The 18,464-nt window shown below is 45.0% G+C and overlaps 1 protein-coding gene and 1 long non-coding RNA gene across 3 annotated transcripts in view; one reads left to right on the forward strand and one right to left on the reverse strand.

The window, feature by feature from the left end:
• Positions 1–18,464, forward strand: part of LOC149339251 (uncharacterized) — a 65,496-nt gene that overhangs the window by 21,062 nt on the left and 25,970 nt on the right. The gene's annotated exons all lie outside the window — the stretch shown is intronic.
• On the reverse strand, positions 1,091–16,773 carry LOC149339252 (venom serine carboxypeptidase-like). Its single transcript, XM_089548017.1, has 5 exons — positions 16,591–16,773; positions 9,980–10,035; positions 5,672–5,844; positions 3,280–3,613; positions 1,091–2,693 (listed from the first exon to the last, which is right to left on the reverse strand). Exons 1-5 carry the CDS (start codon positions 16,662–16,664, stop codon positions 1,891–1,893), a joined length of 1,440 nt encoding a protein of 479 aa, XP_089404143.1. The 5' UTR covers positions 16,665–16,773; the 3' UTR covers positions 1,091–1,890.

Raw genomic sequence — 18,464 nt, forward strand, 5'->3', positions numbered from 1 at the left:
ACAAAGAAAGTGCAGAAATTCAAGTTTGAACATGATTGCTTCACACCATGTGCGTTCCTGCGAAACAACCTTTCTCCTTAAGTTTGAACATGATTGCTTCACACCATGTGCGTTCCTGCGAAACAACCTTTCTCCTTAAGTTTGAACATGATTGCTTCACACCATGTGCGTTCCTGCGAAACAACCTTCCACGAGAATCGCTTTTCTCTAATCTACGTTGATAGGCATCTGTGGTCTCCAAGTGCGTGCAAATGCACCGTATAACAGTGTAAAGATATAAATTTAATATACTTTTTAAGCTAAAGGTTGTTGTAGCTAACGTAACGACCACCACGGCGTTTTACGAAAAATACCAAGAGGCGCAGCCTCCGCAAGTTTGCTGTATAACTGCCAAACTATAATTAATGAAGCGCCGGTCCACGCAAGAAAATTTGAATGCCAGGACCAGCAAAATCCGGCCTCTGAGCGGACCAATTTTAAAATTGCGCGCTTTGCGCTAGCCTATAAGTGTCATCCTGCCTATCCCGCCCCTTGCTTACCACCAACCCTAAAAGGACATCATGAATGCTATATAATTTGTAGAATGCACTTTTGATAATCCGTTATTCAGTTTATGGCTATTACCTTGCAAAAAAAAAAGACGCAGCTTTCGTTGCTTCCGCACTTTCAGTCGAAGTTCTGGCATTACCAGCACTGCATTGTAAATCCCGGCACGGTCTAGTGTTCTCATTACGAAGCGAAATATATATTAAAGGGTATAACGAAGAAAAGATAATTTTCCTTCAAAGCCTTCATGGACGACCACCTATTTTGCACCTCTTTTTAGAACAAAATCTCCCTACAAGTTCCTACAAGTAAATTTAATGATAATTTTGTGCCGACAGAAAAGAATGCTCGCCCAAAATGAATTTCGCTTTCGCTTTCAAGGCTTTCTCTATCACGGCTTTTCTAACATAAGAACAAAAATTTGCCCTATAAACTTTTATTGACAATATGCATTAAAAATTTATTGCGCACGTAGTCGTTTGGCAGTGGACTGCTTTTCTACTGACACTTCTGTTCGCGTGTTTTAAAAGTCACCTCTCGTGTATTCAGTTCTCGTGCTAGAATTATTTGTTTATTTGGATAACCAAACAGTGGTTCAGCGAAGAAGCTTTAGCTGCTCTTTAATTTAGTTCTGATGGCGTTAGACTGCATCACTCTCTGAGATCTAATTAATTAAATTCGGAGGGGCTGTTAGGTGCCCGTGCGAGGCAGCACTTCCAGAGGATAAAAGTCAGACGGAAATAGCGGCATCGAACTGATATGGTATTCGGTTCATCCAAATTTGACAAGTTTTTTGTGGAACTCGATGAAACAATTCGTTGTCATTTGCACCGTTACATGGAAACTTCGCCAACAATGGCATGCTACAAAAAAGCTAACATTAACAAGGACTGCAGTGAAGTACTTAGGATCTACTGATACACTTCATTTCCTACCTGCCATGGCAGTTTCTCGTCATGTGTCACACGTTTTGCACATGTTTCAGTGTCACATGTGTTTTAGTGCAGATCGACCGCAGCCGCTAGTAATGACATGAAGGTGTATGTACTCTAATGCCGGTGTGAAAACCGTGAACTTAAAAATGTGTTTATAATAAGTAGCTGTGTAAGACGCCGTCTCGTATAAAGTGCAGCATTTTGATTTTGTAACAGTACCCCTCGTTTTGCCAGCCTGAAGCTGTACGCAGTTTCGGCGCCTCAGGCAAAAACCTCAGGGGATGCTTCTCCGACCTCAATCCCAGAGACGGCACGTGCTGAAAAAAAAAAAGATATACACTAGCAACGACTAGTCGCCGATACTGAAGTTACGATGCTCCAGACGGCTTCTATGCCAGAGGTGAGCAACCTAGGCGTCAAAAGGTGGCGTTTCGTCGATGAAAGAAGTGATGAGGTCGAACATCGGCTTGGGCTGGTCGAACGGAAGCACGTGACCGCCATTGCGAACCACCACGAAGCTGAGGTTCTCCACGGTCTTCTTGTAGCCGTACAACTCTTTTCCATCGGGGCTCCGCCAGATGTTCCGGCCCTCGAGGGCCCAACGGTCGGCGTGAGACCAGGCAACACGGGACAGGAAACGCTCGGTATGCACCGTTGGCACACAGATGTCCAGAGGACCGCTGTAGACGAGCACCTTGTAGCCGTTCTCCAGGACCACGGTGAACTGCGGCACTGCAGAGCGCATAACGTCTCCGGCGAAGTACCCGGCCACCTTGGTGCGCGACGTGCTGAATCCCTGTTCGCCCACGTGCAGGGCACGACGGATCTCAGGCCTCTGGACGAACTGCTTGTAAGCGTACATGCCAGGAGGGTCCTCAGTGATCAAATAGTTGTAGTAGTAGTCGAAGCCAGTGGCGTTCTTGAACAGGGTGTCTTTGTCGAGGAGGCCGAAGAAAAGCTTGTCCGCGATCACTCCCGCCTCCAACGTCCGTCCCGCGCGGAGGTAGTCGATGGCCAACCTGCCGACGCGCATCATGTCATCAGCGACATTGCGGTCGATTAAGCCTATCTCGTAGACGAAGTCGCCAAAACCCATCATGTTGATCGGGTCAGTCAGGCCGTTGCCGAATGCGATGCCACGGAAGTTAATCTTGACTCGCATCGTGTCTGCGTTCTCGTGCAACGTGGCGCCAATCGTTGGAACATATTTGCCTGCACAGAGGGAGAAAAAAAAATTGAAAGAGCGGGCGAAAATATTATTTTTCAGAGAGTTGCGTTTCAAAGCCACAGGCTGCAAGAACATTTGTGTAGGACGAAAAGGGTTCAACACCACAAGTGATATATAAGTCGCCTATCTACCCGGACGGCCAATAATGGACGGCACAAGGCATGAATTCAGTAGAGTACGTACAGTCGGGGTCATAAGTCTATGATCCCCCCTTCACGTTCCGAACTCTGCCGCGCTGCATACCGGCGCCACCTGACGTTGCCTACCTGGTGTTTAAATCGGCGCACTGAGCCTGTCTCGACATGAGCAGTGCATTCTCAGGTGGAGCTCTCATTCAGCACGGCAAGGTTCAGGACATGGAGGGTGGTCAAAATCTTTTTACCCCGACTGTACCTTATCAAGGGAAAAATAATTTCTAGGTGATTACGATTGTCTGCATATCTTTCTAGTAAAATGGAGCACAAGAACTGCTTCAAGAACACAGATAACAACAAAATTTCATTTTAAAAATTCTGTGAACACCTGTGTTCAAAGCATCTCCTGGAACACCACACTTTTAGCTGCACTCACCGGCGTAAGACTCGCCGCTGAGGTAGAGCCCGTTCTGGGCCAGCTCTCCGAACATCGTGAAGAACTGCTGCACGAATTCCAGCATGTCGCGGCCAACATCGGTCTGGTTGCGCGCGTAGCCGGCTTCGCTATCAGTGAAACTGTAGCCCGTGCCCACGGGCTGGTCCACGTACAGCATCGAGTAGCGCTGCGCCCATGTGAGTTCGCGGAATTTGATATGTTCGCCGTCTTCTGACAGATCGTACGGGCCGTGCTCTTTGAAGAAACCAAGCAGCGAGGACGTCCCGGGGCCGCCTTGCATCCACAGAATCACCGGCGCGTTCTCGGGATCACTCTGCGCACAGGAATGACGTATACATGACAAAAAGAATGACCACTTCTCGTGAATTTTTGGTAGCCTTAAGAAGCATCGGGGTACTAATGTGAAAGCTTTAACTAACTTGATGAGTTGCAGTAGGCTTCTAATCATGGAGCAAGTATCCTGAGGGATGTTGTCACTTTGTATCATAATGACACACCTCACGCACATCTCGTTATCTAAGGGGGAGCGACTTTGTTTTATACCGGCGTTAACTGATTATAGCCGCCTTCCCAGACCTGAGGCTTTCGTTCATGGTACGACCGTGACCTCAGAGCACAAGCATAGCAACAACGTATCAGTGTGAGTAGTGTAGAAGTTGAAGAAAGGAACAGCATGCGCCGATTATATGGATACCTCGTGTACCACGCAGCGCTCGTTATAATATTAGATTGCTCCAGCCACGCAAATGGGAGTGGGCCGATCACGGGGCAGACACGTGAGTGGCAGCATAGAATAGACAGCGCAGGCACAAGTATGCCAATGCGCAGCCTTCCTGACCCGGTCAATTAGCCGGTACTGCCACGCCGCTAATGCAACCTCACTTTAAAATTACTGGATGCTTGGAAGCGCATGTTTGTGTCCCTCTGTGATTAGTTACAATGCCAGGGAAAGAATTGCGTACTTAATGGTCGTATACAATATCCCCAAAAGGCGTACTTCCGAAGGGAAGTTGCAAGTTTAAATTTTACGGGAGTACCCACGTGTGAGTACTTTCGCACGCAATGGAGAAGAAGACACGTGCAAGTATGTGTTCAGGAGTCAACAACGCCGGTAAAGCATGAAAGTGCAACGAAGATTAGAGAGAGTTGGGGAAAAATTTCATGGAGAATAGTGATGCAATCCGCAATTTTCTGATGTCATTTCTCTGCTATGTTACTCAGGGCACAAACTACTGAGCGTTACTGAGAACTAAAACAAGCAAAGCAGAACGGAAGACATCGAAGTGAACTAGAATAAAGCTAAAGGAAGCCCCACAATCTGTGAAGGAAACAACAGTGTACAACAGGTAGCTTAGCACTGGAGGTGGTAAGAAAGTACACTTAGTAAGGTTGGTGCACTATGCTTGCCACAAAGCGCGTGGAAAAGGCAAGGACGAATGAAGACGATGAACAAGCGCTACTCGCAACTAACTTTCATTCGAAAGATGGGTCCAAATATATAGGAAACATGTTCCTTGGAGATTCACCGGCCACTTGTAGTACTTTTTGGCGAACGAGCAGCATCCTCAAGAACAGGCTTTTATTGGGTGGAAGGCTATCAGCCCACGATTCCACACGCATGTTTTACTGGCGTTAGCACATTTGGCGGTCGTTCAGGGCTCGTACCCTTCGCTGTTGACGTGCGGCCTGCTTTCCAGCCTTCCGGCCCCTAGAAGACTCTTCTTCGAGAAGCTGCCTGCTCGGCACACTGCCACAAGTCACTGCTGAATCTCCAGAGAGCTCGCATTCTCCTTCCACAAAAACCACGTCGTGCAGAGCTGCCTTTGCAGGTCATCATGCATGCTGCCCGCTCGGCTACTTACATCCACAGGAAGAAAGTACCCTGGCAACCACAAAAAGAATGCCTCCGACTAGTGCTGCCGTCTGGTGATGTAAAACTGTTCCCACTACTAATGACAGACGCGACGAACGGCAGACCATGCGATGCGGAGGTACAAAAGTGCAAATCAATATAGCACGGCCCTCATATCTGTGCCGTATGCAGCCATCACCACGAGTGTCCTGAACATACAGTAGGCAGCAAATGTTTGTCGGATGCATCGCGCTCGTGAATAAAATTTGTTGCAGCGGAACCTCGCATCGAAGTCACCTGGTATTATTACTAGAAATTATAGCATGCAGGGCCCCTCAATACCGTCAGGAATTTCAAGTGGTTGACTAGAGTGGCTCTCATAACTGTTGGCTGTTGGCTTCTGTCTCATAACATAAGTTTTTTCACCACACCTGCGTCCCATAAACTATACCTGTCAACTGCACTCCAAGCACTCTCTCCTGGAACATGCGTCTATGTCTAACATGTGATGCCACTCACCAGAGAGGGGACGAACCAGAAGAACAGGTTGCTGTTTAACTGTGGGTTGACTGTTATGTAACCCGCGTAGCTGGGCACTTCGATGTCGGCACCGACTGGGCCGACCTTGCTGAGAGACTTGGCATTTTCTAGATCTCCTGCTTCGATGAGTGGTGTCAGGAAGAGCGCCTCCCCTGCAGAAATCGAGAAGGAATTCTCAACGGCAGTGGAGAAAAGTGATCGTGACCTCCATTCTTTCTTAAGCAGTGCGGGGTAGACATGTAAACACACAAGCCAAATACATTTTCTGCGCGCTTCCTTCGGATGTTCAGATAAAACTTGGTTAATTCCCCTGCAATGCCTGAGCACACTACACGCTTACAAAATTTTTTAGACAGTCTACATACTGTCCATAGACTTCTGTCTATAAACTCTACAGACTCTCTATAGAAAAATTCTATAGAACAGTTTAAAGTCAATACAAATGCTATAGGCAGTCTATAGACAATCTATAGATTTATGGCCATACTCTGTTAGTAGAATTTTATCTATAGACTTTCTAGAGACTATTAATAGACAAAAATAAATATCCAAAGGAAGGCAATAGTGTCTATAAGAAGGCTGTCTATAGACCATTTTTGCAAGGACTGCAGCTTGGTTCATCCTTCTCAGGATTGAGGAAGTGTTGCTTCTTTCGGATCGCATGCTTTGCGCATAAGCCCCTAAAAGAGTGTGTGGCAGGCATGAGTCTACATGATTGTTCAGTAATGTTTTACTTTGTCATCGAGCGCGAAATTTAAAGTAGAAAAAAATATGTCTGCTACTATCGAGTCGCAAACATTCGAATCACATTTGCGCTACTGCCATTTAGTCTGGGGAAACGGCACCATGAAGGCAATGTATAACCTAATAATAGTTCAAAAAAAAAGCTCTACGAGTGATTTCAAAGCAGCCTTATGATGCCCACACATCTCCATTATTCACTAAACTCAAAATCGTGAAATTACAAAACCTGTATAACTTTAACCTACTGTCAACACTTAAATCTGAAATACGTAAAGGCACACATACTCTCACAACATTGGTAAATTTGAAAAGAAACACATCTTTACGCTTAATGAGGCACACAGAACTGTGGCATGTTCCAAGAGCTCGCACGAATTATGGATTTCAGATGGTTCAGTCTAGCATTCCACAGATTTTAAATAAATACCACCACACAACAGAGAAATTGCGCGCACTTTCTAAACTTGACTTGTATTCACTTTTTGTATAATGTTTGCTAATACTTCATGTTCATTCCAATTCCTTATGTAATAGAGTTGCTTGAATTTGATCTCTATTGTTTGCAAACTAACTTCGTAGTCGTGATATTTGTTGCGTGAATCTGTGCTACTAACCTTTGTCAAAGCGTCCGCTGTCAGTTATTGGGAGGTGGGGCTAGTCAAGCTACTAATGTGTAGCATTTTTCCCACCTTCCCTACCACATCTCATGTATCAATTTTTTGCTTTGTGGTAAAATAAACTTCAAACTTCAAACATCATTAACGTAACTGCTCGAAACAAGCAAAATTTTTATAACCGCGTTGGATGGGCTCGTTTGTGTCTGTTACCTCGGTAATTGTTGGTCGTAAAATGATCTACATATTTTGAGGCTTTTATTTATTCTTTTTTTGTTGTTATACGTTCAGCAGGCCCTAGCACACCAGATTATAGCATCAATGAAACGGGATTCCGGGATCGCGGCTCAATACCGAGAATTGCGAGCCCGTGTGCGCAATACTGTCGTTTCATTTCCCGAAGAACTATTGGATCCACGGGGTGCAAGAAGAGACACGAGAGCATTCAGATCATGTCTAAGCTGAACTAAAGCGTCGCCGTAAATGAGATCTGAGTGAAGGAAAAAAAAACTATTTCGCCTTTTCCTTTAGACCTTTATTAAAAAGAAAGAAAAGACTGCCGCAGAAGACTTAGTGCCACATGTGGGGCTAAACGCATGATAACTGTTAAGCCTGATGGAGCAGAAATTGAGCGCTCGGAAAAATTACGTAGCAAAAAATTGCGAAACCTTCTGGTTTCTATGTTAGCCTGAGCCAGATTAAAAGTTACTCGATAGGAGCAAATGTCATAAACAGCGTTGCGTAAGTAAATAACTTCGCCTGGTTGCCTTTTCTTGTTTTTTTTTTCACTTTGCTTGCAACGAATTGGGAGAATGCCTGAAATCAGGGTCACAGTTCCCCGAATAATTTCGACCACCTGGGGATCTTTAACGTGCACTGACATCGCACCGCAGAAGGGAAACGCAAAAGGCGCCCGTGTGCTGTGCGATGTCAGTGCACGTTAAAGATCCCCAGGTGGTCGAAATAATTCCGGAGACCCCCTGCAGAAATACAAACAAAGGACTGACCCATCAATCAGGTCGCTCTTAGCCAAACAACCTCCTAATCAAGCCTGAATCATATGGTTTCCAAGGCACACGGAACACACCAGAAGGAATGATGCCGCCTACCGGCACGCCCTAGCTCTCTTATACCGGGATTCCCCCTAAGCCGACGAGGCAGAGGAGCCCGTTACACAGCACATAATCAGCTTCGCCGAAAACCTACAGACCTACAGACAGGCCAGACAGACATACCCCGCACCTCACAAAACTCTAGACAAGGAAGGAGAACACACCCTTCGCCGACTACAAACAGACACTCTCGTAACTACTTAAACTCCACCACAGGTACCCCTCACTCTACAAACCACAGTGTCCACACTGTGGAGAAATAGCGACTGTTTTACACATGGTGTGGGCATGCCAATTCAATGCTGCCGTAGACAGACTTCCGAACCCCAATTTGGAGCAGTGGGAGGCCATCCTGCACAGCGAGAATCCCGACCAGCAACGAGGGCTGGTTCGCAGGACCCACGCTGCGGCGCAGGCTAGTGGGCTGCCGGAATAGGCGGACCACCCAAGGCTCCGATATTGGCCATTGTTTAAATAAAGTTTTCAATCAATCAATCCACTACGGCACCTCTTTCCGTCTTTCCTCTTCCAACCTTCCTCCTTTCCCTTATAGCGCGGTTCAGGTGTCCACCGATATAAATGAGACAGATACTGCGCCATTTCCTGTCCTCAGTAACCAATTATAACTCCATTTGCTGTCATACAGTAACTATTATAAAGGACGGGTGCCTCTGTCGTAATTTGTCATTTAAGTATTGATGTTACTGAACCTCCACTGTTTAATTTCCATATAGAAGGTAGTAAGGTGCGTTCGTATTCAAAAATACTGCATAAGTACCTTGAGGTGTGGACAGCAAATCTTAAAAGGACATTATTTTTTCCGAAATTTGCGCTATAATTATGCCGATCATGGCAGCGCTTTGTTCATCATTTTCTATATAAAATAAAAGCACATGAAAAATGATAAAACCGACTGCTTAATTTCCTTCCGGAAGTCCACTTTTTTGGCACCATTCGGCGGGATTGCTTTCTCATGGCGGCGGCATTATGCGCTGGTAAAATTCAGCCGGGGACTGCAGGCAACTTCCCCTTAATGCCGATAGATGGCGAAGAGAACGCAGCGTTGGTAGACTCTAACACTATATATCCAGACATCAAAGCGAATGGTCAGCCTTCCAGTAGCTCTGGGTGTTAGGCATAGTTATAGCGAAACTGACATAGCAGCAGTGACAAGCAAGAGAAGAATAGAGTTGCCAGCGTGAAAGCAGAATACACAGTCTGCACAAACCGTAACATAAATCTCAGTAATATAGCTTGGAATAAGAAAATAGATCGGAATACGAAAGAACCGCAAAACGAATAAATGTAAAAACAACGAGATACATAAAATAGCCACTTTAATTTACTAGGCAGGGTTGCACTAGCCACCATGGTGGCTAGTGCAAAGGGGATACCAATAACACCTATCAGTAAGATCTATCAGAGGAGTCGTTTCAGCAGCCGCTTTACTCGTATGAATATTAAATGGCCAGTTTGCTTTCAGCCGAATCGTACGTTGAACCAGTTGTTTAGATGTCGCTGGAGAGAAATATACTTACGATTAAACTACATGTCTTCCGGCTAGGAAATGGTTTTTCGCAATTGTGAACCTGGAAAGTACTTATTTACACATATCGGACACGTATTACCTTGCGCATTGGCAAAGCCGCAAGCGCAGCTTACCCTCCTGCCTGCGTAATGTAGGAAATGCTCACATAAGCCCTACATTGGTTTCACGTGTGCCTCAGCAATACTTTGAATATTAGCTTCCATAATACCACATTGTCACTGGCGATAAGGCTGTTCACTTACACTGGCATATTTTTCTCCATACTCACCTACGCCACTGCTGCTAGCGTCATCACCTACCGCTGGCTCTTGACGTCCTGGAAGCCTGCAGTATAAATAACGAAACGTGCAGTCACGTTATGCAACGGCGGCTAGGGTTGGGACGAATTCCATTTCTGTGCTGAGCCCGAGCTTCAGTTTTTTTTTCTGTTTATCTGTGCGTTTGTGTTTGCATTGTTAGCTTAAAGTGCACTTTTCGCCTTTTGTACAACCGTCCATCATCGCCATTTCATTCCCGAAAAAAGCATTTAGGTTATGTGAACAAAACAAAAATGAATGCTTCGTGAAAAGCACTGAACACTACTGCGGCGCATTATTCAGAGTCCTAAGTTTCTGCGCAGAACACTGGGAGATGTGGCCACATATTAAAGGAAAGAAAACGAATGTGGATAAATTGTTTATTTCTTTGAGTCAACTTCACTGTCTCGAGGTAAATATTGGTTAAGAGCCAATATAAAGAAAACTAACAATAAATAGTGCGCGCACTGCCGAGACATACGAGGTCACGCGTATTTAATACACAGAATCTACCGCATAGCAAAGAAATCACTTTTCATTATTCAAAAGTTGCCTCACATCTCGCTCATCAGCACTCCACAGTAACCGGTTTCGACTGTTCATCCATTAGGCACTTTGTTTAACCCGCACTCTTGAGGCACTTCATTTTAACCCTCTGTAGTACAGTGGTACATGTATGTACCACTCTCTCTCCGTGCTTTCTTGCACGCACGCCAACAGCGGTATACGCACTACCACTTCTTTCTTAGTGCTCTGCCATCTATCGGGGACTCAAATAAGCAGTTCAGCGTGGTTTTGCGTTTCGCTAACAGATGCTGCTGGCATCCTGCGTGTTTTTCCGAGTGCATGTGTAGATTTCGACTCGGTGCAATTTGGCGCGAAACAAACGGCGGGAAAAGAGCAATTCCTGATGCCTGGTGAGTGGCTGAATTTACCCGTTTCTAAAACAGTCCTTAGTGATTCAATTCCAAATATACAGAAACTTCTGTGGGATTTGAGCGCATATTTTCTTTTTAAGCGTTTTTCAGGTTAGGTTTTGCTTGACAGCGCTCCCTCTAAACGGCTCGCTCGAAGTATCAGCTTCAGTAATACAGTGCTTCAAAATAGATAGGAGGTATCCGCATTTTTCAGGCTGCAACATCTTGTTTGAATTACGCAATAAGCTGGGGCTGAGCGAATGGTGGCGAATCCAGTAGTGATAAGGTATTTGTTTCGGAGTGGGCGCCAGCAGATGAAAGTGAGGGAAACAACTGTAAGCCTTGTTGAAGCACTGCTACTCTGAAGTGAAGTGGTTCATAACAGCGAAAAAAGCTGCCGAAAAAAAAGTGAGCAAGCCTTGAGTACTGCGGTCTATGAAGACGATGGTGCATCATCGTATAGCTTGGAGGGCAATTACAGGCTTAGAAAAGTGTTCATTTTAAAATTAATTGAATGAGCATTTCACAGGACACTCTACTCCTTCCTCCGATCATTCTATGAATGAACGTATTCAGGATCTGCATCCCCAGCGATCCTCAACACCAGGACGCTATAGGGGGTGGTCGACCGCAACAAAAGCCGGTCCGCATTAACGTATAAGGCCTAATCTAGATATCAATTAAGTTTTATTGTGCATATAATGCTTGAAGCCATTCCACCAGCGAACTGTTCATAAATGTTTTTGAAGCACTTTTGACCTCTAATGCAAACTTTTTTGTTTAAGACGAAAGGACAGCGGTACAATAGCATACCACTTTTGACTTCTTGTTATGAAGACAGTGGTATGCATTTGTGCCACTTTTTCCTTGAAAACCAGTGGCTGAAGTGACTTCAAATTCAGCCCCTCAGTTTCTAGAGTCGTTTTAAGTGCAAAATTACCGTTTGTATGCATATGAAATTTCACATTTCATGCCTCGTAAAGGGCTTAGCGAACATTTTGTTCTAGAGCAGGGGATAATCATCATATAACTTCGTACCAGCGCATAGAAGAAGCACACACCACAACCGTTGGCAGTCGTCGACGTTGTTGTTTATCTGAGTTGTCCTGTGTGCTGCTTCTATTTCTTCGTCCATAAAGCTGGTGCCAAGTTTATAGGCTTAATCATCAACTGGCCAAACTTTCTTCCTTTCACAACAAGGATAATCAGTCGCCGACACGATTTGTATCCTTGCCTTACTCAAGCTGCGGCGCAGAAGTTCTAGCAATTTTCTATAAATTCACGGCCTCTGCGTGCTCCACTCAACCTGCGACTGTCCCATTTGGCCTTTAACATTTGTGACAGCTGGAACGAGCTCAGACGAATAAAATGTCGCACAGGATGGCTTATCTGTCATTTCCAGCTCGTCCTGAATAGTCACCTGATGGGAATACCTAGCACGTGCTGGAATTTCATCTGAGCACCCACCTCGCATTGCGTTTCTGAGTAAACTGTGCTAAGTTGCTTTGCAGCCTGCAGATGCCGTTTTCAAAAGTGTCATGGTTTCTTATTTGAGAAAACAGTGACGAAATGTGCTTGAAGAACCATAACTACTTACTGGTAAATTGCATGCAAATGGTTCCTGACTCAACAACGGGCGCTACTATGAATGGCAAAGCGCAGCCGAGTGGAATTGTGGAAAATTTGACTGCCTAAGGCATGGCTGCGAGAGGTGACATAACTTAAAGTTGCGCTCCTAGTTTTCTTAGGAAGCGCACAACAACACACAAATAGAAACTAGCGTCTTCCACGCAAGTGTCTTACTAGATGCCGCGAACGAAACCAAAACCATTTTTTCTGCTCGAAGCTCGCAAGCATCTAAGTGAGCCTCTGATGCAAGGCACAAGGGATCGGGTATCTATTTATCTTGTTCTGAGCAAAGACTTAAGCGCTCTTTTTGTGCGACAAAGCGCGTATCCTTGAAGGACAACCTTTTCTTTACATTTTCATCTTCTCACGCCAGTCTTTTCTTACTCCTGTACCGCAGGAAAGCTTGTAATATGTTTCTGAGCCGAATAGGTCTTCGCAACTCTCGATGCTAGCGCAAATTATAATTTGTCAATAATCACGGCTGTTCCATCTATTGGGTTCGGTTGTTCTTGAACAAAAATTTTACTTTTGCAAAGTAACTTACCTCACCAAGATACCCTATATCGAGGCAATAAAGGTCCATCTTGCTCTTTTAATAATTTTCATTCTTTAAAAAAACTAATACCTGACCTGATTTACCCTTAATATCACTTATCTATTACCAAAAATGAACATAAACTCCCGAAAAAATTTTATAGCGGACAGTATTTTGTTGTAATTGATTTCTTTATTCTTTATTTTCTTGCTCTGTTAATGGCCGACGGCTTCCCGGGGGCGTAGACCCGCAAGGATAGCGTCACGTTTATCTGCGTAAGCATTCCCGTGGTGTCATTTTCGTTCGGGTAGCTATAATTGAATTGAAATGAAGAGTTTTCAGGGTATATGTCCTCTGTGATGTCCTGTCTGTTGCACCGCCTGCTGTAGCTTTCGTCATGACTGTGTCACGACCACACAAAATGAAAGAAAAGAACCATTAACACAAAATGGCCCCTGGAATAATACCTTGAAAATGTATACCAATTTTTCATCCTTTTTTTTACATCTTTGCCATGTCTAAAAACTTTTTTAAAGCCTGTCATTATGTGAGGCAGATATTACTTTTTCTCTCCTTTTTAAGGTTTATTCTTCTAGGCAGCTGACAGACTGCTTATTCAGTTGGCGCTCTCTCAGCAAGGTATCAACAGTCCCCATGATTCTTCGACATTGAGGCTATAAATGTAAGTACCTCTTTAAAACCAAGGATCAAACAACTCCTGCACATAGATATAAATTTGTGGCTCTTCTACCTTGTTGCCCCGTTTTATTTGCACCGGACGGGTACGAAAAGACTGTCTAAGGCCATAGTGAAGATTTATTTCATGTTTCAATGGGGAGTAGTGTCCCACGTTGAGGAAGAAATCTTCGCGGGCGAAGCGGGCGAGGCGATGCACCCCTCATTGGTAGGGGTCGCAACGTGACCAGGAATTCAACCTCAATATAACTGTGTCTGCATGAAATTTGATTAGAGGGGTAATGAGAGGGATCGATTGAACTGAGGGTAGCTCTCTGAAGGATCCAGTGTCACTGCTTAGTGCTGGAAAGCCGGGCCATCTGCCATGTGCCTAAGTGCTGAACTCGTAAGCACTGTCATCACAGTGTGTAAGCTCAGGTACAACTCCATAAAATTATTTCTCTGAGCTTGTTTCGTGCAACGAATAAATGTCATTTCAAACGGAACCGCGAGGAAGGAACAAAAACTTCTCGTAATTTTGCAACCCTGTTGCGCACATACTGTATATAAGGCGTGTCTACTTCCATTCGCGCAATCATTTGTTTATTAAATATTAAAGATGCACTCTAAAGCAAGGCAGACCCTTGCCGTATCTTTCAAAGCACTTGTCATGGTGTTCGCTAAAAAAAACGCATCGATGAGCCTGCAGCAAATAGTTCTTGCGTTTAAAGGATAGCGTACACGAGTGCTGCCATCTATTGCTGCAAAAAAAGACAAAAGCAGTAAAATATAGCTTGCGTCTCGCATAGCTTAAGGTCATTCTACAGGACACGTATGTCGAAAAACTCAGTGTCGATCATAACCTAGAAACTTTACTCGCTTGACCGCCAGAACTTGCGTTGAGAGGAAAATGCGATGCGAGATTTACGCAAAGCTTTATTTACAGGAAAATGTCATGTGGATAGTTCAATCGTATTTAAACAAATAAAGCCAAGCACAGAAAATACGCTACGATGAGTGATTAATATTTTAGACATGTTACTATTCGTTGTCATATGGTTAACACGGACAACACAAGCGAGCGAGCGAGAATTCCAAATCACGTTGTTAATCAGATTATGCTTGGGCCTTGCGAGAGGAAGACGTCTGCTGTATGAAATTCCTCTTTTAGTGCGTCGGCACTAGGTGGATCACTAGCGAAAAAGCCGTCGCGCCTTATGTTGAAGTATCGGAGTAATTCGGGTATCTTCGGAGGACCGTTGTGCCAGCCAATAGGAGGAAGCTCGGGTAAGCTCGGAGAAGCTTTGCGCACTCGGTGTGTAGAGGGCGCCACGCCAACTGCAGCCGAGTGGAGAGAGGGTGTGAAGATGAAGAGCGAGACACACGTTTAAGTGCACATGCAGATTCCAGAAAGAAGAGAAAAACTCTGGCCAATTCCCCACCCTGGGTAGGTGCAATTCTTTCAATAGCAACATCATCAACAAAAAAATGGCTGAGGCTTAGCTAAGGTTAAGCCTAGTCAGATGCGAAGCATATTGATGGCTAGGCTTGGTAATGCATGGCTTTCCTTGGTTGAATACTTGGTCATTTTAATACAACCACTAGAAGTGTAGCAAGGATTGCCGTGGCAGCTATATACGGGATCATCGGTGAATTCAATGCAGAGTGTACAACCGCTGCCCCAGCACCGGCTACAACAGCATTCTTGGCACCCACGGAAAGTACATTGGAAACACCCTTAGTTATTCCACCACCGCCACCATTTCCTATAGACTGTATTGATGTACCCCCAGCAGCAGCAGGCAGCGCCTCTGATGTGGAGCCTCCACCGCCGCGGCCGACCGCGCGAGCCGGCAGCCCATCTCTCCTCTGCTGTGACGTCATGTTGTCACGGGGTCAGCCGCCGCGCCTCTGATGTGGAGCCTCCACTGCCGCGGCCGACCGCGCGAGCCGGCAGCCCATCTCTCCTCTGCTGTGACGTCATGTTGTCACGTGGTGTCACGTGGTCACGCTAAAGGTCAATGGTAGCTCCACCGCCGCGCTCGACGGGCTGTAGTGTAGCTCTAGTAATATGCTTCGCATAACAAGAGGCGAAAGATGAAGTCCCCGGAGGAAAGCGCAGCGCAGCAAACCGTAAATCATTGATGTAGCCGGTCCTTTGACGTATTCCGAAACCGAACCACGCGCACGATGAGCTGAACAGCAAGGCAAAAGAATCGAGCGCCAGTGTGAGTCAATCGATGCAGTGGATATAACGAGATGGCAAGCCGAAGCAAAACGGCAAAGATAGTATAACCTTTCTAAACTGGGGGCGGATTCTGATAAAGAGGAACGCGAGGAGCGATCAAGAAGAGGTGAGTGACGAAGTCGCCGGAGGAACGTGCAGTAGGGAGGCGTGTAGAGGTGGTTTATAGACCTCCGAAAAGAGGGAACGGCGACTCTCACCGCAAGGCGCAGTTCAGGCGGTTTATCTCAAGAGGAAAGCCAATGAACGACTGCAAGAACGTTTGGGTGCAATAATTTTCAAGCTTATAAAAAGCTAAACAAATATTAACAAAGCTGAACAAGCGCAAACGTATTGCCGCACCTAAGTCGAATTTAGCTTAACCAGGTAAAACGGAGCCGTTGTAAATAAATTATTAGAACTGGAAAGCCTCGAAACTAGAGCAACGGGTCAGACAGTCAAGACATGACGAAGACTGCCATCGCTCGCATGCCACCTTATGCTAAGCCTTCGCTCAGTCTTCGCCTCTTCTTTTCAAAAGTACAGACTCGTGGCAGACCACAAGCCAAGCACGATTTTGGGGGAGAAAAGTAATAGGCTCACCCACTGACGCTTCGAACCCCGATTCCAATCAGGAGACCTGCATGAATCAGCAGGAGAACGGCCACCAGCTGCATGTCGCCGCGCACACTCAGGAACCCCGTAGCGACGTGTCCGCCTGTGACGCTGCGAGGAGCCGGCTTTAGCTCGCAGTTGCCTCGCTGTTGCTTTTACGCTGGACGAGAGGTAAACCGCTATTGGAGCTGAGCGGGAACATCCACCAGTCAGCTTATTATCCCTGTGTGACGTTTCTGGCGGCTCTGTAATTGAAACATTTCTCTCTTTTTTTATCACTGTTTAGCCTGTGCGGGACAGGGGAATGCGACCTTCCGGCCACCACACTCCACTACAGCGAGCGTGAGTGTGCGGCGTCTACTTGCTACAAAGTAAGGCCCCTTTTGAACTTGGGGTGTGCTGATTGGCTGTGCAGACGCCGCGGATAATTGCGCTTTAACCGATCTTTGCGAGCTTCACTTAACTTTGGCCTGCTCTATATATACAGCGCTTTGTTTTGTTTGTTTGTTTGTTTGTTTGTTTGTTTGTTTGTTTGTTTGTTTGTTTGTTTGTTTGTTTGTTTGTTTGTTTGTTTGTTTGTTTGTTTGTTTGTTTGTTTGTTTGTTTGTTTGTTTGTTTGTTTGTTTGTTTGTTTGTTTGTTTGTTTGTTTGTTTGTTTGTTTGTTTGTTTCAGGGGTCGCGAGAGGACTCGTGAATCATTGGCTGAAGGCCAGAGGCTCATTGCGGTATAAAAAGTATCGGCTACGCGCACGCGATAAATTTACAAGACATCGGGGCCATCGCTCACCATTTTTGTGCCTACGCGTGCTTTCGTTATTTCCACCTATTGCCTGTGGATGATCAATATTGTAAACAGCAGAAGGAAAAAGAGAGAGATAAGGAACGATAATTATTTTTTTTTTAAATGAAGTAACTGACCTATTCCGTAGTAGACGACTCCTTCCGTATGTTTGCTCAGCAAGAACAAGTAAACTACTTGCGGACAGAGATGAATAAGCATGGCACTTAACTCTAAAGAAAAATATGCATCACACATATAACAAAAATAACAACACGTAGGCTATAATAAATGTGCATCACGCTACATAAAACCCTGAATTATTGGCACGCTAAAAAAACGATAGAAATGAAAGCGTCAAAAGGAGAAACTTAGGCATGCGCATGTCAAAATACATCCACAGTACGTTTTGAATACAGTCAATGAGTTCTAGAAACCTAGACGCCTGGCGCTCTCCTACGAAATGAGTGTTTTCCCGTGATGACACCTGAAGACGTCATGTCCCATCATAGCTGCTATGAATCCTTTATAGAGTGCTCAAGAGCTCGAGTTCTGGGTGTAATTTTTTTCACCGAGTCAAAGTTTCGAAGTTTATTTCCCATCTAACACTACAGATGGAGGAATCGTAGAAAAAAGCTGCCCTTGGGCAGCTTGACGAGTCTACAATCCTAATTATTGACAGGGAGGCAACGCAAGAGTTTATACAATTTAAAAAAAAAACAAGCACATCAAGAAAGCACCGAGAATACACGAAACAGCAATATGAATACATAATGAAACTTAAACCATGTTATTCAAAAACAAATTATGTAGTTCACGACGTGAAAAAGAAAACAAATCGAGGTTAATGTGGATATGCCTATTTAGAAGAGATGGAAGTGTGTACTGAAGGCATTCCCTACCAAGATTTAGTGGAGGTGTTGGCACTGTCCATTCTTCGCCACGTCTTGTTGGATAGACTGATTCTTTTTTCCTTAGTTCTGCTAAATTTTTAAGAATTGTTACATTTTTCCTGATTTCTGTTTTAAAAGTAACACTGAGGCGGTATTTATAAAGATTATGTGCTTTAATAACTCTGGAATGA

Source organism: Amblyomma mixtum, chromosome 6 (genome assembly GCF_055824585.1).
Source record: "Amblyomma mixtum isolate Tamu chromosome 6, ASM5582458v1, whole genome shotgun sequence".
Taxonomy (NCBI): domain Eukaryota; kingdom Metazoa; phylum Arthropoda; class Arachnida; order Ixodida; family Ixodidae; genus Amblyomma; species Amblyomma mixtum.

What these genes read in the sequence shown, in the direction of transcription:
- LOC149339252 (XM_089548017.1), bottom strand. Translation starts at nt 16,664, where the DNA reads ATGCAGCTGGTGGCCGTTCTCCTGCTGATTCATGCAGGTCTCCTGATT. An exon ending in GGGGTTCGAAGCGTCAGTGG is followed by an intron (nt 10,036 to 16,590) that starts GTGAGCCTATTA and finishes TTTATACTGCAG; the next exon opens with GCTTCCAGGACGTCAAGAGC. An exon ending in TCTGGTTCGTCCCCTCTCTG is followed by an intron (nt 3,614 to 5,671) that starts GTGAGTGGCATC and finishes TCCTGTGCGCAG; the next exon opens with AGTGATCCCGAGAACGCGCC.